This window comes from Rattus norvegicus, chromosome 9, assembly GCF_021556685.1.
Source record: "Rattus norvegicus strain SHRSP/BbbUtx chromosome 9, alternate assembly SHRSP_T2T, whole genome shotgun sequence".
Classification (NCBI taxonomy): domain Eukaryota; kingdom Metazoa; phylum Chordata; class Mammalia; order Rodentia; family Muridae; genus Rattus; species Rattus norvegicus.
In genome coordinates, this window is record NC_141542.1 from 56858839 (window position 1) to 56885014 (window position 26176).

At 45.1% G+C, this 26176-nt stretch overlaps 1 protein-coding gene across 6 annotated transcripts in view; it reads right to left on the minus strand.

The window, feature by feature from the left end:
- Tbc1d8 (TBC1 domain family, member 8) overlaps nt 1–26176 on the minus strand; it is a 110055-nt gene that overhangs the window by 38253 nt on the left and 45626 nt on the right. For 3 of the 6 annotated variants that reach the window (XR_015628893.1, NM_001191067.1, XM_087567598.1), the window contains 1 exon segment: nt 13964–14074. Coding sequence is in view for 4 of the 6 variants with exons in the window: in NM_001191067.1 (NP_001177996.1) it covers nt 13964–14074 (111 nt within the window). In the remaining 2 variants the exon portion in view is untranslated. 6 annotated transcript variants of the gene reach the window in all.

The following is a 26176-nucleotide window of genomic DNA, read 5'->3' on the forward strand; positions in this document are numbered from 1 at the left end:
ACAGGTGTTCTTTAGTCTACCATCAGGGCTACCAGAACTGACAGCTCAACTACAAACAGCTTCAACTGTTTACCAAGAATAAAACTGTAGTCAACTCCCAATCCCAATATATCATCGTGGAATTAAGACTCGAGACAGGAGCTGTACAGATAGCCCAGGGGTTAAGAGCAGTAGGTGTTCTTCCAGAGGACCTAGGTTCAATTCCCAGCACCCACAAAATGGCTGCCTGTAACCCCAGTCCCAAGGGATCTGACTCCCTCCTGCAACCTCTGTGGACCCCAGGTACACATGTGGCACACAGCCATAAACGCAATGCAAGCACAACGCTCATACAATTAAAATAAAAAAATACTTTAAAAAAATGCACTTGAGACAGCCAGACGTGGTGCACATGCCTTTAATCCCAGCACTGCAGGTAGATCTCTGTGAGTTCAAGGCCAACCTGGTCTACATGTGAGTTCCAGGACAGCCAGGGATATATAAAGAAACAATGTCTCAAAAAAAAAAAAAAAAGACAAAAAAACTAGAGTTTTACTTCTTATAAAATGCTTTTATACAATGTTCATAAGGAAAAAAAAAACACAACTAAAAAAATGAATACAGGGGTTGGGGATTTAGCTCAGCGGTAGAGCGCTTGCCTAGGAAGCGCAAGGCCCTGGGTTCGGTCCCCAGCTCCGAAAAAAAGAACCAAAAAAAAAAAAAAAATGAATACACAGAACTATCTCTGGGCCACAGTCAATGGAACCACAGCTGGCCTGCCTGCCTCTCCCAGCAAAGACAATCAACATGAGGAACTGTTTCCACCCCAGGGTCTGTTTCCTACAAAAGTTGCCAAGTGGCAGGGAAACTCTCCAAACTGAATTTCCTCTGCAGAGACGCCTCAGGGTAGGCTCCATGAGTACCCCAGAGCAGCCAGCTGGTGTACTTCCGTGACCCTAGATGCCTGAGAATGAAAGTCACCTCAGTGTGTGTCACACAGCAGCTCAGAGTTACACTGTGGCAATGGTTCCCAGGAAGTCAAAGGAGTCTGCCTGGAACCAGCTTAAAACAATTCAAAACGGACTGCACGTCTCCCAGCAAGGGCAACCGCCGAATCAGAGGGCGAGTTCTACACACGCGTAAATACATTTCTGTCTTTGAGTCACGTTCAGTTTGAAAGTCACTGCCTTGCATGATACTGTTGAGAAAGCTAAAGAGAAAATAAGAAAGTCTTCCATCCGTTGTTGGGGCCAGAGGGTTAAAGGACGCGCAGGCACGTCCAACCTATGTAACGCTGAGGTCCTCCTTCACAAGTTCATACTTGAGAACCGTGCAGTGAGAGGCCGCCAAGTTGGCTCAGTGGGCACAGGAGCTTGCTGCTAAGCCTAACAACTTTATTTAGTCCCTGGAATCTATGTCATGGAAGGAGAGAACTCTATCACCCACACACCCTGGAATAAGAATGCACCTATAGAAATACAAATACATTTTTTAAAAATGTAATTGAGTTATCAACAAAAAGTCACACGCACACAAAACCCCTCAGTGTTTTAAGTTTATTTTTTTGCATGGACCATGTTCCTAGACGCACAGCCCACAGACCATGGTGTGAATACTTCTGGCATAATTAGCAAATGTGGGGGGAAGTATTCCATCCTTCCTGTTCTATTCTTCCAACACAACAGAGACCTGATGTCAGTGCCTGAATGTATCTTCCCCAAATCCATACGTTGGCACCCATATGCCAAGACTGTATATTTCAAGAGACAGTTTTTCAGGACCAATAGATTAATCAGAGCATAGAGTGAGGCTGCCGACCCAACAGGACCAGTGTCACACACCTCAGACACCAGAGATGCTTGTCTACCAAAGAATGACCATGCAAAGAATGAGGATGCAGCAAGAAGGATCCGCAAGCCAAGGAGAAGGCCTATTGGAAATAACTTGGTTGTGCCATAACCATGGATGTGCAGCCTCTGGAACAGAAAGAAAATAAAATCCTATTGTTTAAGGCCCCAGTCAAGTGGATAAGATTTTGTCACAGCCGCTGTAACTGACTGAACTGCAGCTGTGGACGGTAACGTCGGCAAACGGCAAAATTACGCGGCTTTACTGAAGCCTCTCATTTTGTAGAAATAGACTTTTTCATTTTCTAAGAAAACTAAAAGTCCAGGGTGAAAAGTCAGACTTAAACCACTGGACTTAGAATGAGGTCCCCAATGGAGGAGTTAGAGGAAGGACTGAAGGAGCTGAAGGGGTTTGCAACCCCATAGGAAGAACAACAATATCAACCAACCAGAATCCCCAGAGCTCCCAGGGACTAAACCACCATCCCAAGAGTACACATGGAGGGACCCATGGCTCCAGCTGCATATGTAGCAGAGGATGGGCCTTGTCAGGCATCAATGGGAGGAGAGGTCCTTGGTCCTAGGAAGGCTCAGTGCCCCAGTGTAGGGGAATGCCAGGGCAGGGAGGTGGGTGGAAGGGAGTGGGTAGGTGGGGGAGCACCCTCATAGAAGCAGGGGGAAGGGGCATGGGATAGCAGATTTATGGACCAGAAACCAGGAAAGGGGATAACATTTGAAATGTAAATAAAGAAAACATCAAATAAAAAAAAAGAAAAGAAAAGAAAATCAGGCTTAGAGATTCAGTGTTAGAAACCTAATCAAAGACCAGACAACAGCAACGGTGGACTCAGGAATAACCAAGTCTTCATGGGGGCTGGCAGAGATGGCTGACTGGGGCCATTTTAAATGCCTGGCGTTATGTTACACACTTAGTAAGGCATGCTGTATCTTTAAACTCACTCCATACAAATGTCACAAGGTAGGTATTTCTAGACACAAAGTAAAAAAGAAAGAAGCCAATCCACAGCCCATGGGCGTAACTCTGAGGGCCTCAGTCTCCTGGGACATCGCATTGGATGAGTTCAGAGCAGCTGAGGATAGCTATTCTCCCTGACTTTCCTCTGGGGGCGGGGCGCGGGGGGACATAGTCACGAAGTAAAACAAGCACCTCATTGTCCACACCTCCAGCTTCTACGCGGACACAGCCATAAATAACTGGGCCTAAGCTTCGGTTTTTAAAAAAGTAACTGTTTCCCTCTGCATAATAAACACTTGACTGGATTCAGTATCTTTTCCAGCCTCCTAAATGCTAGTGTACTATGAAACGGGCGCTCTGTGTTCATAGTTCAGATCTGGGCCTATGAACTAGCAAAACATTTCTCTACTGGCCACACACTAACTAACCATCTACTGTCGACTACAGAGGGGCCAGAAAGGTGTGGCAGGCAAGGGGCAGTGTCTCTCCTGTCACTCACCGAGCATTCTAATGCAGAATGAGGCAGGCACAAAGCACCCAGCATACACTGCCCACAAGGTAAAAGCTAGGCCCTTCTACAACCATTAGCAATTAGGAAAATGTCTCACCAACATGCCCACAGGCAGCCATTTTGACAGAGCCTAATCTGATGGTGGCCAGTCTGATGGAGGCTAGCTGAGCTGAGCTTCCATCTTCCCGAGTGCCTCCGAGTTGGGTGAAGGTGACAGATGAAGCTGACTGTGTTGGCTTCATGGGGCTTCGGGGTCAGACTGAACTATATGCGATTTGTCTTTTAAAAGAGAAAAGTTTTAAGAATTTAAAAACCCTAACAAATAAATAGCAAATAAGAGGACACTGGTGGACCAAAAGAAATAAACACTTCTTTTTGAAAAACCCAGATCCTGAAAGCAGACACTATCAGACCTAATCTCTAAGTCTAAAGTAACTATCCTCACAAGAACATCATTGTCATCCATTGGATTTCCCTATTTTAATACACCTCTAAGTAGAAGTCTCTTATCCTTTCCCTCAGAAGAAATGAATCATTAAAAATATTACAATTAGGGGCTGGAGAGATGACTCAGTGGTTAAGAGCACTGGCTGTTCTTCCAGAGGTCCCTAGTTCAATTCCTAGCACCCACATGGCAGCTCTTCAACCATCTGTAATGGAATTCGATGCCTTCTTCTGGCATGCATGTATGCATACATGCAGATAGATTACTTGGGTACATAAATAAATCCTAAAGATATCTATAATAAGTGAAAGCAGACAGTCAGTCTCAGGAACTGGAAGCCACAGCAGGAGGCAGAGACAGGAACCAGAAGCCACAGGAGACAATGGACAACAGGCAAGCACAGGGTAGAAGCTGCTATCACAGATCAAGATGACCAGATGTTCAGAGGGCAGAGGGAGGCCTCTCCAGGGTCTGCAACGACTAAACGAATAAGATCACTGAAACAGATATGCTGGATGGAATCAAATATTGTAGGAGCTGGACCACCACTCCTTTAATCCCACTCTCAGATAGATCTCTGTGTTTGAGGCCAGTGTGTCCTACAAAGTGAGTCACAGGACAGCCAGGGCTACACAGAAAAATGCCACAGCTACAAAGCAAGCAGGAAAACCAAGACTGAGTTCAAACGACATCAACAGGTCCCAGTTAACTTCTATTTCAGGAATAGCACTAGAGTGACATGAATGACCAATCTTTGAGAGATTTTTATTTGAATGTATTGTGGGGTGAAATATTAACAACTTCTAGGATCTTTTAGAATTTTCTTTTTTCCTTTTTTCTTTTTCTTTTTTTCTTTTTTAAGGATTTATTTATTAATATGAGTACCCTGTAGCTGTCTTCAGACACACCAGAAGAGGGCATCAGATCCCATTACAGATGGTTGTGAGCCACCATGTGGTTGCTGGGAATTGAACTCAGGACCTCTGGAAGAGCAGTCGGTGCTCTTAACCGCTGAGCCATCTCTCCAGCTCCCTAGAATTTTTTAAAAACTACTTCAGGGTAGGAAACAAACAAACCAACCTTGGAGACAACTAAAGCGAGCGGCGCAACCCCCTAATCCTGATGAGGTGACCACAGGACATTATCACAGTCCTCAGGGTTTTCTACTTTTCAGAATCTTTAAAGGGGGTAGAGGGATGGCTCAAGGTTTACTACTCTTGCAGAGAATCCAGCTCCCAGCTCCCATGTGGTGGCTCACAAACATGTTAACTCCAGGGGAGCCGATACCTCTACTGGTCTCCAAGGGCTACTGCACACCCCGTGAGCAAGTGACACATACACATACACATACACACACACACACATACACACAGAGAGAGGGGGAGAGAGAGAGAGAGAGAGAGAGAGAGAGAGAGAGAGATTAAAGAGAGTAAAATAAATATTTTTAAAAGCCTTTTTTTTTTTTAAATAGAAGAGGACCTATGTATGGTATTGTAAACGATCAAAAATGTATATGGCTGGGGCGGTCATGGGCCTAGGGGTGACTCCTGCTGTTGAGTTAAATGGACAGCATCAATCAGCCTTCTAAAAGTCTACACCAAAAGTGTGACGCCACCTCTGTACCGCCAACAGCAGTGGCTGCACAAAGTGCTAAGAGCGTGTGCCAGGGTGAGTGCTCAGCCCTGAACAACACTTATGCCAGGACCCTCCGAGGCTCAGGGAACACCACTGAAGAGTGCTGTAAAGCACGAGCCAGTAGACAGGGAGAGGGCAGTAGAATGCTCCTTTCTGGGTATGAGAACCATTGCAATCATGCACGCACGCAATCACGCACGCACGACAGCTGCGGATACCTGCACTGGACTTGCACAATGCTAGCTCTGTTCGTTATGTTTGGGGAGGAGGATCTTGGGTTCCGTGGGGCCCTACCTCTCCCTGCTGAATCATGGGCTACCCAAAGATTCTGGGAGGGAGGGAGTCCCACTGGTGAGCCTAGCAAGCTCCAATGAATAACCAAACATAGGGTCACACAGACACACAGCCAATAAGCAAGCTCCAGTGAAAAACTAAATACATCGTCACATAGCCAATCCCTGTTAAACTCTGAGTTGCAAAACAGAATGAAGAACGATGTGGGCCGGGGACTCGTGAGGGGAACCTGGGTTGGCAGAGAGATGAGAGAGAGTAATCAAAACACATTTTATACGTGTATGAAAAGGTCAAAGAACAAACTTAACTGCTAAAAAAAATGAAATTTTATAATGAAGACGTTAAGCATGAAATTTAATGAAAAAATTCTATAATGAAAAAAATGCAAATCTCTTCCTAGTGAAAAAATAAAAACAGGCACAAGTGACCCCCCACGCACGAATGAGGTGGGTAGATTCAGAAGTAAAGTCAGGGCCAGAAAACAGGGCACAGAGTTGTCTAAGTTCGCTGATTATATTACGGGCTGAGCATTACCAACTCAAAAACTCCTAAATCTGAAGCTTTTGGGGGGGAGGGGCTCACCACCTCTCCTATTATAAAAGAGAATTAACTCAGGTATTTTTGAAGAGCTCCCTTCAGGTGGTCTCTGTTAAGTCATGATGTACACTGCCAGTCAGGTAACCTTTGATTTTAGGATTCGATTTTTAATTTGCTTCTGTTTGTTCTCCTTACATAGTCCAGGCTGGTCTCAAATTTATGGGATCAAATGATCCTCCTGACTCAGTCTCTTATGTAGCTAGGACTACAGGCATGTACCAACTCACTCTGCTCGAAAGAGATTTTTAATCTTACTTTTAGCCTCAAAATGCACTAGACCTAAAAGCTGGTTTTAGCCTCCACTTTCTTTTAAAATTCCTATCAGCAACACATGTCACAAAAGGCAGAACATGTTCTTCGATGGAAATTATTTGTACATAAACAGAATTACTTTTAAAAAATACATTAACAGGCCAATTGCCAGAATGTCCATGACAGGGAAGAAACATTAATTGGCAACACTCTCCCACTTCTAAAGGTGAAGCCCATGTGGAAAATTCCAGCTAGCGTTGTTCCAAGGAAATGCCGAGCCACTGAGAACAAGTGTAACAATCCTGACCTCGGAGTGTAAACACAGAAAACTCACGCTTCCCCCGCCCCCTCCTGGGCTGCCTCCCAGATGTTCCTTGAAGCACCCTGCAAGTCCTCTGCTCGGGGAAAACAGGCTGGCACGTCCTCTGCCACCGCGGTACAAAGTTCAGGAAGACACTAATCTGGTCCACCAGGGAACATTTCCTCCCTTAATAGAATCCACTCCACAAAGACAAAGCAAACAGTGAGGCAGAATACCAGGGAGCAAAACGCCAGCCACGGTCAAGGGCACAGAGAAGAGACCGTGCGTCAGAAGGAACACTCTGAGAGGACATTCTGTCAGAGCCTGCAGCTAAGCTGCGTGCTAGCACCCCGGCACGCCTGGTGTGACCCTGGCAAGTGGCCAGCTTCCAGGGTTCTGTATCTTCTCACCTCCAGAGTAGGGTACACTGCCACTGTGCACTGCTAAGGGAATCGAATGGGGGAGAGTAGAGGGGATTAATGGAGAGAATTAGCTCCGTAGCCCCTAACTTTTAAAAACAGACAACGTGCTGCGTTTTGATTAGCAAATGTTTCCCCTTTCCTGTCGTGACCTTTGAAGGTTTCAAAGCATGTCTGTTTTCATTTTCCAAATCTAAACCCTTAACTAAGTATTCTCCAAACTACAACAGTCCCCCTGGGTCTGGGGGGACTGGGCCCTGTATGTCTGCTGGATCCAGGGCCTCCCAAAGACACCAGAGTCCGAGACAGCTCAGGTTCCTATTGAAGGTGGCATGGTATTTGCAGGTAACTTACACACTCCTCCTGAATCCCTTAAGTCATCTCCAGATTCCTTACCTGTCTGATACAGAGTAAATGATACAGAATTCCCATGGCATATTCTTCATGGAATACCAAGAAGTCTGTAACTAGCCAGTACAGAAGCATGGGATATATATATATATATGTATGTATGTATATGTATATGTGTATGTATGTATATGTGTGTGTGTGTATATATATATATGTGTGTGTGTGTATGTGTGTGTATGTATATATATATGTATAATCATTATATAACTGCATAACATCTAACATATTTATACATATTACCCATTTTGGTTGAATCTGCAGGTACAAAACCTGCAGACATCATGACTCAGTATGCGCACCCTCTCCCACCCAGCTGTACGGGAACATGGAAAGCGTGCCCCTGGCTCTCCCTCCTCCTTTATTTAATTCAACCCCATAGGGGCAGAACTGGAAAGCAAGGGGAGAGACTCTGAACTTACGCAGACATGAAAGTACAAACTAATGCCCGGGAAGGCGTGAGCACTGTGGAAAAGTCCCCTGTGTAAGGCTCTAATGCCTGAGAGGGGCGCTCTGCCGCTTCTCACTATGACTCAAGGATGTCTTCCACCAGGAACTGGGAAAGACACCCCCAGGCCTCGGCTGACAATAATGGAGGCGTCAACATATTGCGTAAGCAATCTGATTTTTGGAATGATTCTAAGCAAATACCTCAGAGCCCAGCCGCTCTTCCCTATGCTTTTTTGTGCTTCCTGAGATCAAATGTGGACAACAAATGACCCAGCCAGCATTCCAGGCCATGATGATGACTAAGAAGCTCACGGCAGTAATTTAGAGATATCGTTGTACGTTGTACACCACTGAGGATTGCCGGGACGTGTCACGTGGGACTAGGAACAGCCATCATGGAGGGCAGCCTGGAGGACCTGTCTGTCTCGAGTGCAGGACAAGACTAAGAGCACCAGACACTGCAGTTGTAGGGAAGCCTCATCCTTATAGGACCCAGTACTCAACACAGCAGAATCCATTCATCAGGGTCCAGACAGTTTAACCCAGAGGTTCTCAGCCTGTGGGCTGTGACCCCTTTGAGGTATATGAGATACCCTGCATATCAGATATATACATTGTGATTCATAACGGTAGCAGAATTGGTTATGATGTATCAGTGAAACAATTTTACAGTTGGAAGTCCCAATGTGAGGAACTGTATTCAAGGGTCGCAGCATAAGAAGGTCAAGAAACACTGGTCTAACCTGTTCTCCACTTGACTGGAGATTAGCTTCTGGGATTCTGCCCTCCTCATTACTGTCCTCATTTATGCAGTGCCAATGGTTAGATGAATAATTCCAAAAAGAAAGTCTCCAGAAACTGGATTACCATCCCACCCAAAAAAGGAAATTCTGACACACGTGTTGTCATGAATAAACCAAGAAGACATACAAGCCAGTCCGGAACATTCACGATTCCACCAATGAGGTATGAGAAGCTAGTCTCTCCCCCAAAAGGATGGAGCATGCATGACTCCACCAATGAGATTTAAGAACCCAGTAACTAAAGGGCAGGGCGTGCATGACTCCACAAATGAGATGAAGTCAGAATCTGAGACAGAAAATAGAATGGTGGTAGCCAAAGGCACGTGGAGAAAGAGTGTAAAGTGGCTTGGAATAACGACAGCTCTGAAGATCAGCTCTGGTGCCTGGAAACAATGTAGCTGAAGCACACCTGTACAGGCAGAGCCCAGGTGGGAATGCAGCTGAAGCACACCTGTACAGGCAGAGCTCAGGTGGGAATGCAGCTGAAGCACACCTGTACAGGCAGAGCCCAGGTGGGAATGCAGCTGAAGCACACCTGTACAGGCAGAGCCCAGGTGGGAATGCAGCTGAAGCACACCTGTATAGGCAGAGCCAGGTGGGAACGCAGCTCAGTGGTGTGATGCTGGCTTCACATGTGTGAGGATCTAGGTTTAGCTTCCTTCCCACCAAAATAAAAGGTTGCGATAACAGATTGTTTTCTATCTTAGTGCACCTACAGCTTCAGGCACACTAGGCCAAGTATTGCACACCAAGTTACATGCCCAGGCCCTTTTCAGTTTGAGTTTGTTTCCTTACATTCTCATAGATGTGCATAACATATTTTGAAAATACCCACCCCTACCCTCTCTTAACCCTTTCCCCACAATTACTGACCCCCTTCCTGTTCCCACTTAGCCCCATTTTTACTTCCCTATCTTTTTGAAGGTGTATATATAGCCCAGTGTGAGAATCTGACTTTGTATTTTGAGGCACGGTCTATCTACTTGCCCAGGCATGCCTTGAACTTGCAATCTTCTGGCTTCAACTCCTGAACAGCTAAGATTACAGGCCTATGTCACAAAGCCCAGCAAAACATTTTCTTAATGTGGCCTGCCTCTGAGCTCTACCTGTTTAATGAGGGGTCCCACAGCCTGCCCCAGATGACCTGGGTCCAAGTGTCTTAGAGTTCCTATCACTGTGGTAAACGCCACGACCAAAAGTTAGTTGGAAAAGAAAGGGTTTATTTGGCTTATCAAGTCCATCACTGAGGGAAGTTGGGACAGGAACTCAAACAGGGAAGGAACCTGGAGGCAGGAGCTGACGCAGAGACCACGGAGGGATGCTGTTTACTGGTTGCTTCCCAAAGCCTACTCAGCCTGCTTTCTTATAGAACCCAGGACCACCATCCTAGAGATGGCTCCACCCATAATGGGCAGGATCCTCCCCTCATCAATCCCTGATTAAGAATATGCCTTACATATTTGCCAATTGCTCAATCTTATGGGGGCTTTTTTCTCAACTGAGGCTGCCTCCTCTCCGATAACCCTGCTGTGTCCAGTTGGCATAGAACTGGGCAGCACACCTGGCTTATCAGAGAGGGAACAAGAAGACTTCTGTAGGGGCAGTTCTGATGCTGAGGTCCTGTTTCCAATTGATCTGTCAGTAAAGAAACCATGGGCCAATTGCTGGGCAGAAGGGATAGGCGGGACTTCTGGGCCCCTGGAGGCAAGCAGACAGACAGAAGGAAGGAGAGGAGAATTCGCCATGCTTAAGAGGGAGAAGAGTTGGCCGGCCATGTGAGATATAGAGTGACCACTGCAGGCGGGTGGTCAGGGGTGTTTAGCAGGGACTAGATGTAACTAAGATAAGGTTTAGGGCAGGTGGGAGGTGCTCATGGATGACCGTGAGCAAAGATGAAGCTACTACTGCCTCATCCCCAGTCCTGTCTAGCAGAATGTCGGTCTTCTTCGTTCTGTTCCCATAAACCCAAGCGTAAAGTCACAGCATGCTAATGCCAATGGAGCACCTGAGGTGATGGTACCCAAGCTTGGGTGAGATCTGGACCAGTACTGGACATCACGGAACATGGCCAGATGGAGACAGATGGTTCCAGACACAGAGAGTGCCTTAGAAGAAATGGAACACCCCAGGAAGAAAGGGAAGTATTTCCTCACAAATGCTTCCCACTCCAAGGACAAAGCAAGAGCATGAGAAGTCTCAGAGGAGCTGAAGCAGAAGAAACGAAAAAGGAGATTGGAGACCTTGAACTACTGATCAAAATCTGACCAAAACCAAACAAACAAACAAGCAAACAAAAACAAAAACAAAAAAACAAACCAACAATAACAACTAAAACATAAGTTAAAAGCAAGTAGAATATATTGCCAAAAACTGAATTAACTCATGAAAGACTAATGAACTCAATGGAGACCAGACCTAAAAAGATAAAGAGAAACAAACAGAAACAAAACACCAACAATAGCTACCCAATATGCAATAAACACCAAGGGGAAAGAATTTAAAAACAAAATTCATGCATGGGATTATAGCAAAAGAGTCCCACAATGAGTAAAAGAAAAATCACTGTGCAGACAGCAAGAGCAGTGTGTTTAAAAATGGCTAACCCACTGAGCTCAGAGGAGTAACAGATTCTAGTCAAATTATCCTAGCCCAGTGATAAAAGCAGGCTTGCGTGCTTGAAAAGCACATGATGCACAAGTGGGGCCTGGGCGATGAGACAAGCAGAAATCTGTGTTGTCACAGAAAACACTAGAAGACAGCAGCCGCCAACTCTAGAGTGGCCGATGAATACATTTGGACTTGCTACCTCAAATCCGAAAGCCCAAGGCAGACATCCGCAAGTGTGAAAACCCTCAGAGACCAAGACATCCAGGATACATTACTTGGGTGAAAATGGAAATCTATGCAGCTACACAGTGAGCAGCAGCATCATAGGAACAGGTACGGTGGCTCACTTTGGCAGGCAAAGGCTGACCTGTGAGCTCAAGATCAGTCTGATCTACACAGAGTCCCAGGCCAGCAGGACTACTTAGTAAAAAGAAAGAAAATGGGGGGAAAAAAAAGAACCCAAATAAAGGTTCGAGGAAGGGAAAAGTTATACCTAAGTAAGTATTAAATCTGCATAAGGAACTGTGACAAACAATAACAGAAAACACAGAACCTGGAGAGAGAGGGGGCTCAGCAGGTGGTAAGTCCTGGCTGTGCACCAGGAGGCCTTGCGTTCAGATCACTGTGCAAAGGCTGAAGTACAGCAGAGCTCGCAGCCTCACGGCTGGGATAGGACAGGCAGAGATGGGCAGGTCAGAGAGGATTGGAGTCAGTGAGACACCAAGCTTCAAAAGGTAGGGAAGACATCTGGCGTGAGTCTCTGGCCTCTGTACGTACTATATAAAGAATCACACCCATACCAATATACGCACTTCAAGAATTATTATGAAAAGCATCATTTTGGGTCTGAATGGGATGAGTGCTATCATATCAATAGTTCTTTTTAATGAAAAGTGGGGAAGCAGAAGAGAGAATATGCTAGTACTCTTTTCCTATAAGATAACAAAGAACATTGTTAGAACTGAAATTGTGTATTTCACACGCTACAACTCTACCTTCATACTGATAGACAAAGTCCCTGGCCTCAACCTTGCAGGAACCTTTAAAAAAAAAATCTCCAGTGTTAAACATTTGAAATTTAACAATTTTTGTTCCTCTTTAGTTTCTTTGTTTCTATGGGAACTAGCTAAATGTAACACTTTCCTTATAAAAGGGCACTGTCAGATAACTTGGTGTTAAAGAATTACATGTTTCCACCTTTGTTGCTACCCTTCTCTGACCCACTAGAAAGCTATTCAGAAAGATGTCCACCTTGTGTAACCAGAAGGTACTTAGGGTGGTTAGAGGCAACAGTTACCTTCTTTCTGTAGTTGAAAGGTGCTTTCTTTATAAATCAGTTTTAATTGGAGAGATCTGTCCTGGTTAGAAAAGAAAATGGCAGACAAGAGTGTGCCCAGATATTCACAGCGGTTAGATGAGGTGGTGGGTGGGAATGAGATGTTTCATCAAACTTCTGCCTTTTCCAGGGGAAAAGTCCAATAGGGCTGGTAAACAGGAGGCAGTGAGAAAAGTTTACTGTACCCAGTGCAAAGCTTAAAGTATTACAGCCATGTGCACGCATAGAGACAGAAGATTAACGTGGAATCCAGTGTTCAAATAGAGAGTCTTCAGTGGTATATTTTTTTTTTTTTTGGTTCTTTTTTTCGGAGCTGGGGACCGAACCCAGGGCCTTGCGCTTCCTAGGCAAGCGCTCTACCACTGAGCTAAATCCCCAACCCCGTGGTATTTTCTTATTTCATAAATTAGAGAGAGCACGTGTTACTCGCATAAAATCAGCAGACTCTAGGCTTTGTTGATAAAGTGCTTCTTTGAATGTGACAGTTCCATCCTGGAGGACCCTAGGGGCTCAGTGCAACATCAGGTGGCACTTCTGGGAAGAACAGGACCTTGGGTGGGGATATGGAGTGAGGTCTAAATTTCCCAGCACCTGGCAGAGCAGCTGTATGTGCATATGTTTGTGCATTCATTCCTTGTTCAAATCACTGCAGCCCTCAGACTGTGCCCTCATGTCACTGCAGTGCGCGTACATACCCGGGCACACACGTACGTCAGAGAGAAGATCACGAAGATTATAGCTCAATTCATATGGAGCAATACCAGTGCTCTGAGACACCACTCAAAACCCGGCATGCCCAAACGCTCAGCCTTTAAGTACTTTTGATGGTTAGAAGTGAGACAGAGACGAGAAGGATGAGGAAAACAAGCTGAAAACAGGAGGGGTGGAGAAGTAGGTGCAGATGAAGAGGAGGAAGAGGATGAGGGAGGTCGGTGTGAGTGGAAGCGAGAACTGCTAAGGAGCTCCAGAGGCGTTACCTTTCAAACACCACGGACATGCAGACACTCGGCATGCTTCGACCATAAGGTCTGGAACATTCCAACTGTAACAGAACTCACCAGTGGCTATGGCCCAGTAAATGTCTGATCCATTCAGTAACTCACCACATGCTATGGGAGAATACACCTGGGACCCGGGAACTTGAAGCAGAATCCGAAATGGAGCAACCCGTGCGCTGGAATCCAGCACCGCATCCAGAGCACCCACCAGGCGACCTGAAGGGAGATAGAAGAAAGGAAACTCATGAGTCCAGGGCAGAACAGGCCAGGCGGCCAGCACACAACCACCTACTCCATGCTTGGAGCTGTGGGGGTTTGAATGAGAATGGCCCCTTTAAGAGGACAGTTACTACTGCTGTGATGAAACACCAGGATCAAAGCACCTGGGGAGGAAAGGGTTTTCTGGCTTATACTTCACATCACAGTTCATCACTGAAGGAAGCCAGGACAGGAACTCAAAGCAGAGCAGGGACCTGGACACAGGAGCTGATGCAGAGGCCATGGAGGGACCTGGAGGCAGGAGCTGATGAGGTCACGGAAGCCCACTGCCCACTGCCCACTGGCTTCGTCTTCACTGTTACCCTCTTCTGGGCTCTCTCCATTGTGTCAAGCCTCCACTGCTCTCCATGACCCACTTCACTTCATACAGGACTGCAACACAGCATCTGTGTGTGACTCTCAGGAAACACTTCTCAGAAGATTTCACCTCCATGATCCTGGCCTCTTAATTGCTGGTAATAACTCAGCCCCAGCTGACCCCAGTGTCCCAGCAAAGCAAAGGTTTCACTTTAGGGCTCTGGTCGCTTGTTAATCACAGACAGTTCTTCAGTTCCAGCTGACCTGACACCACAGACTTCCCACATAAAAGGCCTGATAGAGTCTTTGCTTCCCTCAAACTTCATGAGCTAGGCCTCCACCCTCCGCATGTCTGTCAACATTCTTCCTACCTCCCACAGAACAGCTTTGAATGGTGGCTCCTCTCATCCAAAGTTCCAAAGTCTTTCCCTACCGGTTTGAATACTTGGTCATGTTGGCAGAACTGTTTGGGAAGGATTAGAGGGTGTGGCTTTGACTGGGGATGAGCTTTGAAGTTCCAAAAGCTTACATCATTCCCTGTTAGTTCTCTTTGCCTCCTACTTGTAGATATGGATGGAAGTTCTCAGCTACCTCTCTAACACCATACCTGACTGCCTGCTGCCCTGTTCCCAGCTCTGATGGTCATGAACTCTAACCCCTAGAACTATAAGCCCCTAATAAATACTTCGATAAGTTGCCTCGGTCATGACGTCTTACCACAGCAGCTCCTCTAGTCTCATGAGAGACAGCCCACCAATTCCCCCCAATATCTGACGTCTACAGGCATCAGCTATGCCACCAAAACCTGGGAAACAAGAGTAGCGCCCCTCAAGTCAGATCTTCATTCAAACCTGGTACTATCATTTCAAGCTATGTGACCTAAAGTCGCTTGAACTTGTGTGTAGCTGGTCTCCTTATATGAAATGGAATAACTACCTTGTAAGAATAATTGAGAGAGGGGTTGGGGATTTAGCTCAGTGGTAGAGCGCTTGCCTAGCAAGCACAAGGCCCTGGGTTCGGTCCCCAGCTCTGAAAAAAAGAAAAAGAAAAAAAAAAGAAGAATTGAGAGAATTACATGAGTGGACATGTCTGTTACTTCAAGTGTTGCCTGGACCATAAAAGGCACTGTGTATGTAATGTTCTCGTTACTGCTTTATCATGAGCCTCATCCCAAATACTGAGTGATAACTTCTACCTGCTCGAGAAACACGCTGAGAGGGGAAAATCCATCAAACCCTTCACAGACTGTGGGGTGTACACACATGTACATGTGTGTGTATGTGTGTATATGTGAGCATATATGTGGTACATGTGTGTATATATATATAAAATGTATATATACACACACACATATATATGTAAATGTATATATATCATACATACACATATAGATATATAGGTGATGCATACACATATACATGATACATATATACAAACATGATATAAACACATACATGGTATACACATGTGTATACACATATGTGCGATGTATACATATATGCATGCATACATGGTATATACATACATACACATACACAGTACAAAGGAGGGACTGTTTTTCTGCTGTGAAGGATGTGCCCTGTGCTGAAGGTGGACAATTGCATCTGCTCCCACCTACTCGTCCATCCCCACATGGGAACCAGCCTGGGGGGGGCTCTTACTGACTACACAACCACTTCACATCGGGCTCAGCAGCACAATCTGCAGGAGAGCACCACTCATGACCTTGGGGACGACTGGACGCTGAAGGGGCCTGCCACTGCCTAATATCCATGAGGATTGTAGCACATATCCCAAGGGAAGATTCAAACTCAAGCTCCAAGTGAATTCCTAGATCAGCTACATCATTATAGAGGGAGAAAAACCAAACCCAAGTCCAACCCTCAGATGTGGGGACCTAGCTGTTCTAGCCTCTGTAATGGGTTCAGTTTAGAGTCACGTGACGGATTTAGCCACTTTCTGGAGCATCTGGGAACTCTGACTTTCACACCCTTGACAGTTTGGAAAGATCGCTGGCTATTGTGTTCAGTAGCATGCCCCACAGTTTTGGTTTGCCTGATGTGGCTATCAGCCTGTGACAATGGTGATGGTAGAGGTTACAAACGTCCGTTCCATCACATGCTATCAGACGGAGGATTTCAACTCCTTCCTGGCAACGTCTCCTTCCTCACATGCTTAGTCACATGATTAAGGGACAGACTGCTTGGGACTGGAGAGTGACCTGCTGGTTAAGAGCACCTGCTGCTGTCCTGAGGAAAGGAGTCTGAATGCTGGGTGACCACAAATGCTGGAAACTCCAGCTCCGGGGGATCTGAAGCCCTCCCCTGGCCTCTGCTGGTACCTTTGTTCACAAGTGTGCATACGTGCACATACGTACGAATAAAAGCTGGTCAAAGCGGGCTGTTTAAAGTGTCGGGCTTCTGCACTGTAACGACATTCTGTCTTCCTCTGGAATGAACAAGCCTCCGTGGACAAACTGTAAACCCCGCATTCCTCGGCTCCTTGGCTTCTCTACTTAGTCACATCAGTACAGCTTCATCATGAGTCCTGCTTTCAAACCTGGGTAATAGTCTACCACCGTCATCACTTATTTGGATGCTCAGACAATCCCGGTGAGCCCCTTCCTGCAGGTGTCTGTGTCCTTCAAATACGGCTTCACTGCTTTCTATTTTGTAGCACAATAAACTGTACCATCTCTGCTCCCAACCTAGCACCAGCCGTTTTTCCAAGAAATTCTTTAGCGAGGCACTGCATTTAAAAACCAGTCAGATGTGCTCACACCAGGATCTCAGTAGGGAAAGCTAAAGACTGTCTCCAGGGACTAGAGAGCTGGTTAGCTCTAGCTGCTCTTGCAGAAGAGACAGGGTTCAGTTCCCGGGGCAGCTTACAACAGTATACAACTCCAGGTCCTGGAGGACCAGCACCCTTTTCTGACTGCCATAGGTACTGTAATGTGGCGCACATAAACACAAGCAAAACAACCATGCAATTAAAAATATTTTCTTTTAAAGTTTAAAAAATATGTATATATACTATAAAATCCAGGCATTTTGGCACATCTTTTAAATCCTAGCACCTGGGAAGCAGATGCAGGCAGGTCTCTGTGAGTTCAAAGTCAGCCTGGTTAGTCTGCATAGTGAGTTTCAGAGCAGCCAGAGCTACATAATGGACCCTGTCTTTAAAAAAACACAGGGCTGGAGAGATGGCTCAGTGGTTAGGAGCACTGACTGCTCTTCCAGAGGTCCTGAGTTCAATTCCCAGCAACCACATGGTGGCTCACAACCATCTGTAATGGGATCCGATGACCTCTTATGGTGTGTGTCTGAAGACAGCTACAGTGGACTCATATAGAATAAATACATTTTTTTTCTTTTTCTTTTTTTTTGGAGCTGGGGACCGAACCCAGGGCCTTGCCTAGCAAGCACTCTACCACTGAGCTAAATCCCCAACCCAATAAATTTAAAAAAAAAAAAATCCCTGCTTTTTTGTGGCTACTGAGTTGCTCCCCATCTCTCCTCCATCCGTATTTCTGTGGTTCTCCTTGAGTTCCTCAGGAGGCTGGGACGATGGCTTAGTGGTAAGTGCTTGCCTGACATGAACACAGTATCAGATACTGTGAACACAAACTCCAGCACTGCCAGTCAAACAAAGAATGAAGCTTACCGTGGGTTCTAGATCATTCTTGGAAATGCTAAGGGTATCGGTTGGTTGGGCGGGCGAGGCATTTGGACCCTTTCCAATTTTCCTCAGCTTCTCTGTCCCCCCACTCCCGCCTTTGCTAGACAAATGTGTCCTCTCAGTAGCCTTTTGCAAACACGCCTTTAGCCCTCCCGCTTAGCAGCTGCTAATTCAGTTTGCTCTCGGGAGAGGCCCTGTCCCAGAAGACAGCCGCTCAGGCACCTGGAATATGGGAGCACCCAGGAAGGAGGCGCGATTTCCAAGTAGCCAGAGTAATACCAGGCATAACGGCCTGTGTCCTTTATCCTTCTCCTGAGGTCATTGTGCTGGGCAGAGCAAGGAGCTCATAGGATTGCTGGAGACTGGATGGTGTAAGGAGAGGGCACCTGCCAGGGAGGTTATCTTGTTTGCAACAAGACTGATCAATAGATAGGCTACCAGTCACGAACCAGGCTGGGTGAGGCTTGTCTGCAATCCTTACTCAGAAGGCTGAGGCAGGGAAATGGTTACTCAGGGGGCTAAGGCTGAGCTTGCTCCAAAGGGCTCTCTCAGTGTCGTGTTTGATGTAGTTGCAGGTTGCACATTTTGTGGAAAGAATACTGATGTGTAGGAGATTGTAATAGGAAGTACTAGTATAAAGCTCATCAATTATATAGTATGTGTATGTGTATATGTGTATGTGTGTATGTGTATATGTATGAATAAAAATGTAAATGTTAAATGTATATATAGATGTGTATATACATATATGTGCTCATATTATGTAAATATACATATACCTATGGACACGTTTGTGTATACACAGTCATCTGGGTACATACAGAGATATATACATAGATATAGTTGTTTGTTTGTTTTTTTAAGCTTTATTATATATGAGTACACTGTAGTTGTCTTCAGACACACCAGAAGAGGGCATCGGATCCCATTACAGATGGTTGTGAGCTACCATGTGGTTGCTGGGATTTGAACTCAGGACCTCTGGAAGAGCAGTCAGTGTTCTTAACCATTGAGCTATCTCTCCAGCCCCTGCAGGGGTTCTTTCGACTAGAAAGAGTGGTTATTCCCTCTGTAAGATTCAGGTGCTTTTGAAAGGTCAGGATGTCTTACATGGACCCAGCCTCTTCAGCTAGGGGAAGGTGGAGAAAGCCACAGGGGGATTTCACCCTTGTGGAGCCTGTAAGTTATCCCTTCCATACAAGAGGATGCAGGGCAGCTTGGGAGTAGGGACTTTTCCTCAACTCACCAAAGAACTGAGGTCACGGGTCAGACCATGACCCTGAAATCTAGAAACGCCAGGAGAATCTAGTCCCAGGTACCCTAGAGTTCCCTGGTCTGACGCCATTAACTGAAGGACAACTGAACAGTGACTCTGGTAAACCACTGAGAGTGGTCTGAGTGCGTGAAAGAAAAATCCCAAGACTATGCAGTCTTAAGGAAACCCCTAACCTGCACGACCTTTAACGTCAGGCACCAACCAGGCTGGAAAGGTGAAGAGTAAGGATTTACAATGGCGGCTGGGAATTCTCCACCAAAACCCCATAGTTCCATGGAGGAGTGGCCAGGGCCTTATTCAAGCTACAGAAAAGCTACTATTTGGGACCGACATTTCCTGGCTTTTCTGTCCCCAAAGGCAAGGAGAGAATGACCAAGGAACACATATGAAGGCCACAGGCCCATCATGTCTGTGATTTATTGGAATGATCACACAACCCTCACCTTCCTGGTTAATGACCAACTGCCCAAGGTTCCTAGTCTGGTGACATTGGATAAGAGAGAAGGACACTGACTCCAACCAACTGCAAAACCCTTAAAGGAGCTCAGAGGCAAAGGGTGCCTGAGAGAGTCGAAAGCCCTGGTATCACATTCCTGTGGTGGCATGGTATAGAGTATATATTTATGGTAGACACAGCTATAGTCAAGCCTGGAACAGGGTCCCAAATGCAGCTAGATGATTGCCCCCTTGGCTCCTAGTACCCAATGCAGTACAATTGGCTTGCACAACAATGCCTGTTGGGTGGCTGGAGAGATGGCTCGGTGGTTAAGAGCAGTGACTGCTCTTCTAGAGGTCCTGAGTTCAATTCCCAGCATTCACATGATGGCTCACAACCATCTGTAATGGGATCCAATGCCCACTTCTGATGTGTCTGAAGACAGCATATATATATATAATAAATCTTAAAAAAAAAAAAAAAACAATGTCTGTTGGTAGACAAGAAGTAAAACCATCTGGGAGATTAAACCACAATCAGTGAGATACAGAAATGCTACAGAGTATGCTATAGACAGGGAGTTTATAATAACTGTATGTAACAGGTCAGCCCTTCTAGCAGGAAAGCAAGAGCACTGTACATTTAAGTAGAGAGAGAAAAACACTAAGAAGGGATTTAAAAGCCAACCCACAAATCCACACCCAGACAGATTATCTCCTTCAAAACTGAAAGGCAAAACAAGGCAGTGCGTGCCTGTTAATCCGATCTGGCAGGGACACAACAAGCTCATGGGGAAAGAAACCAAAAAAAAAACAAAAACAAAAAAAACCACCACCAGCCCTCAAATCTACACCCAGGAAAACCGACCTTAAAACGGAGAGAACTCGGGGGTTGGGGATTTAGCTCAGTGTTAGAGCTCTTGCCTAGGAAGCGCAAGGTCCTGGGTTCGGTCCCCAGCTCCGGAAAAAAAAAAAAAAGGAGAGAACTCGGCACTTGGGCATAGGCAGGAGAACACACACTGAAGACCAGCCCGCGTGCATAGTAAGATTCAGTCTGGAAAATCAGTAAATCTTTTAAATCCTGGAGGGGGCTGAAAGGATGGATCAGCAGTAAAGGAATTGCTGCTCTTCCAGAGGACCCAAGTTCAGCTCCCAGCACTCACTTGGAGGCTCACGGCCATTTGCAACTCCAGTCCCAGGGAGATCTGGCGCCCTCTTCTGGCCTCTGGGAGCACTGCAAGCACGAGGTGCACTTGCATGTAGGCAAGCAAAACACACACATAAAATAATACTATATATGTATGTCTTATATACAATACTATATATATATATATATCTTTTATAATACATATCCTAAAAGAGAAATGCTGTCTTTAAACAAAAATCAGGAAATTGATTCCCAGATGATCAACCCGCAAGATTTCTTCAGGGAAAGAGACACCCCTGTGGATCGAAAACTAGACTTTGCCGAAGAAAAGAAGTTAGTGAGAAAATTGAATAAATGGGCTCATATATGGCATCCAGTTAAAATCAGAAAGGGGTTTGAAATAGGATAATAAGTAGTAGGCAGCGAAAAACATGTTAGAAATTACCTCTAGTACACTGACTTATGACTTTACATGGTTTTTGTCGAAATACACCAACTAAAAGTGTCTTTTCTTTTTTTTCCCTCCAGAGTATATATTTTTTTTTAATGACAAATCTGTGTTATAAGCAACTAACATTAAGCCTCATACTTAGGGCTGGAGAGATGGCTCAGTGGTTAAGAGCACTGACTGCCCTTTCAAAGGTCCTGAGTTCAGTTCCCAGTAACCACATGGTGGCTCACCTCACATGGAGGATCTGATGCCCCCTTCTGGTGTGGCTGAAGACAGCTACAGTGTAGTCATATAAATAAAATAAGTCTTTTAAAAAGTAAATCTTTAAAAAGACTCATATGGAATAAGGTTAAAAGAAAATAGTACCTGAACACCCAATTTTATTTTATTTTCATTTTAAGATAGGGTTGGTCTCATGTGGCCCATGCTCACTCCAAATTCACTGTATTTGCCCAGAATGACCTTAAGCCCACAATTCTCTTCCTTCCATCTCCCCGGTACTGAGGTATGGGCTGTGTGCCACCACATCCCACTTAATGGTTACTAATGCACTATGCACACCAGGCAAGACACGTTCATCAACAGGAGAGTGGATTTCAAAATGTGGCATATACACAAAATAAAGTTTTATTTAGCCATAAAATCAATTTACAACTTTACATGGTTTGGGTCTAAATACACCAGCTAAAAGTGATGCCAAAAGCCACAAGGAGCCAAGTGGTGATAGTGCTCGCCTTTAATCCCAGCAGGTGAATCCCTGTGAGTTCGAGGCCAGCCTGGCCTACAGAGTGAGTTCCAGGATAGCCAGGGCTACACAGAGAAAGCCTGTCATGAAAGCAAACAAGCAAAAACATAAACAACAGAACCTTGCCATTTACAGAATGGATGGAACCCGAGATCACTGAGCAAAGGAAGCCAGACTCAGAAAGCTGAACCTGAGGATTTGTCCTTCATCTGCCAGATCTAAGTATGTGTGTGTGCAAGTACACATGTGTGTGCCTGTGTGTGTGTGAGTGTGCCTGTGCCTGTGTGTGCGAGTGTGCATGTGTGTGTGCTGGTGTGTATGTGTGTCTATACATGTGTATGTGTGCATATGTGTGTATATGTATATATGTGTGTGTCTATATGTGTGTCTATATGTGAGTGTATTATGTGTGTGCATGTGCATATGTATGTGTGTCTATGTATGCTATGTACCTGAGTATGTGTGTATGCATGTGTGTGTGTCTATGTGTGCATGTGCATGTATGTGTGCATGCACACAAGTGTGTGTGTGTGTGTGTGTGTGTGTGTGTGCGTGTGTATTTGTGTGAGTGGAGAATTCTGTTTGAGAAAAGGGATGGGAAGGAAGAGGACCAGAGGTCCTCTGTTCAGACAGAACAGATTTCATAACAGAAACACTATCAGGGCTAAAGAGAGGCATTACGAAATGCTAACGGGGCAGATTCTACAGGACCGTACAGTAGCCATCAACACGCACATACCTGATGGGACATCTACATACTTTTGGCAAAAGTGATAAACTATGGGGAAAAGAGATGAGACCTGTATCCTAGTCAGCAACTTCAATACCTATCTTCTAGTAATTGGCAGAGCAAGCTTGAACACAGCCAGTGAGCCAGGGCCTCCTGAAGTAGCGTCAGTCACTGGATCTAATCTGTGCTTATCGAATCCTTAATCAGCACAGCCAGTGCATCTCAGGCTCACAGTGTCCAGTTTCCTGTACCAAGGACCTAAGAGCAACGCTATCTGAAAGGAATCGAGAGCACGAAATCACACCCTTGGGCGGCAGCAGAATTAAACCAGACGCCGAGGAACAGAGAGCAAGCTGGGAAAATTCCCCCAAAATTTAGAAATTAAGCCGCTTCAAATAACACAGGTCAAATAAAAACCGTCAAGAGAACTTCTTAAATATTTTAACTACATGTAGAAGTGAAGTTTTACAAACTAGACCAGTGCATAAGATTAGCAGAAGCACCGCTTAGAGACAAATTGCAACATCAGGCGCATACGTTAGGACAGTACAAAGACCTGAAATCAATAACCTAAGCCAGTACGCTAGGAAATGAAAGACAATCTGATCCTGATGCAAAAATATATCAGAGAGAAAATCAATAAAAGCTAAAAGACAGGGGAGAAAAGAACAGTAAAATATCACTAAAAATTGTCAGAGCCTCACTTAGATCCAGGGGAAAAAAAGAAGAAAAAGACAAGTTACCATTATTATAAAGGCGAGGGGTGGGGGCACAGCCATGTCTGTCCAGCCTGATAAAGGCCTGGGTTCTGATCCCCAGCATGGCACATCTGGGTATGAGGTTGCAAACCTGAATAATCCCAGCGCTCTCTACAGGCGGAGGAGGATCAAAGTCATGTGTGGCTAAGGGAGGCATTAAAGGCATTGAGACCTTCCTGGGAGGGAGGGGTTAGAGTTAATAACTATAAGAGATAGCTGTAAATAATCTTATGCCTCTAAATTCAACAACTTACATGAAACGACACGATCCTCTCAGGAAATGAACCACCGAAACTCATAAGGAGAGATGGATGCAGCATTTGAACAAACCTGTATCTAGTAAAGAAGTCAGCAGCCCAAGGTCTGAAAAACTGCACAGCTCAGATGTGCTCACCAATAAATACTGTTCGACCGTAAGGGGCAGCGATGACCTTCTCTATGACTTCCTTCAGTAAATACTCGGGTAAGCATTCTGCTGTGACAGTGAACCTTGTATTCTTGAAACAACCAAATCAATAAAACTACCAAGAAAGAGAAAGCTACCCTATCACTCGCACAAAACTCATTAACAAAACAAATAAACAGAAAGCCAAGGCCAATGATTGAACAAAATGACTTGAACTCCATGGGCAACGGCGACTCACTTGATACATATATTAGAAAATATATATCATCAGGGTAAAGTTCTTGTGTCAATTGGTACAGAAAAAGTATCTGAAAAAAAATCTAACACTTCTTCATGATTGATTTAAATAAAAAAAGAAAGAATCCCAACCACCTAGGACTTCCGAATCTCTGTAACTTGGAAATCTCTCTCATACTAACAGTTATCCAGCTCAGTGGTAAGAAACCGGAACATGTTCCTACGAAAAATGAAAAATGTGGCAAGGATGCTTTCTCACACCACACCCACCAACATCATACCGAAAATCCTAGCCAACGCAGCAAGACATAAAAGGAAATAAAATGTGTCAGAGAGAGAAGAGAAAATAAAACCTGGTTCACAGATGACATGTTTGCTCAACAACATCCAGCATATCTTAGGGAACTAATAACCCAAAGTGTAGTCCTAGCAAGACACCACATATCACCTATGGCAATAGCTGCCTACTGTGTGCCAGGAATGAATAGCGAGGCTCTGAGGGAAAATTAAAACTAAACAAGCTGCTTTGGGTGATAGAAAAAGGTCAGGCGCAAGCAGGACCACTATGCATAGATCCTTGTGCGTAAAGCTGCAAAGTGCGGAGGAAGAGCAAAGAGATATAAATTGTAGCAGATTCTATGCTATTACGGCAGTGGTACCTCCCAATTTCAGCTGTAGATGTAATTCGACACCAGTAAAAAGCCCAGCAGGCTATTTATAAACACTGACAACTGATTGGAAGGAAACATTCCAGTAACACTGTAACATTGGAAGGAAAAAGCAAGGATCTACAGGAGACTCAAGATGATTCACAGTTGTTTGATGATTGAGTACCACACAAGCCAAGGGAGGGACAGATCTCGCAGATTCCGTCAATCATCCATTTGACCTTTGACAGGGAGCAAAGGTCAGTTAGTAGGAAAAGAGCCTTCAGCAACTGGTGCTTAACTGAAAGAATCAACACAGACAACAGACTTTACACCATTCACAAAAATTAACACAATAGGCCTATTACAGTCTGAAGCATGAGGCGTAAACCATACAGGTTCCAGCAGAAAACACGGAACACGTAGACTGCCCCAGCTGTGACCAATTCTCACTGGTTTTTAAGAAACAATGATCTAACTAACTGTACAAGAGACTTGTGAACCAACTCACTAGGTGAGCAAAAAGGACTGGAGTTGGGAATAAATGGAGAAGAAACACAAAGAATGCATGTATACATTATGTATATATGCATATATGTGCTCCATGGGGCATGTATGTATGTATGTATGTATGTATGCATGTATTGCTCCATGGGGTATGTATGTGTGCATGTATGTATGCACGCATGTATGTATGTGCTCCATGGAGTATATATGTATGTATGCCTGCATGTACATATATATGTATGCATGCATGTATTGCTCCATGGGGTATGCATGCATGCATGCATGTACATATGTATGTGCTCCATGGGGTATATATGTATATATGCCTGCATGTATGTATGTATGCATGTATGTATGTGCTCCACGGAGTATATATGTATGTATGCCTGCATGCATGCACGCATGTATGTATGTATGTATGTATGTATGCATACATGTATTGTTCCATGGGTATGTAGTAAGAGTCTCAGCTGAGTCTTCCAGGAGAGAGTCAGAAAGGGCCCACTGTTAGAGCTGGAAAGATGACTCAGCAGCTAAGAGCAGGTCCTCTTACAGAGGACACAAGTTCAGTTCCAGCAACCACACCACAGAGCTCACCTCAGCCTCTATCTCTAGTACCAGAGGATCCAACACTTTCCTCTGGCTACCACCTGCACTCCCACAAGCACACACATATGCATGCACACACACACGCATACACACACACATACATACACATTCACTCT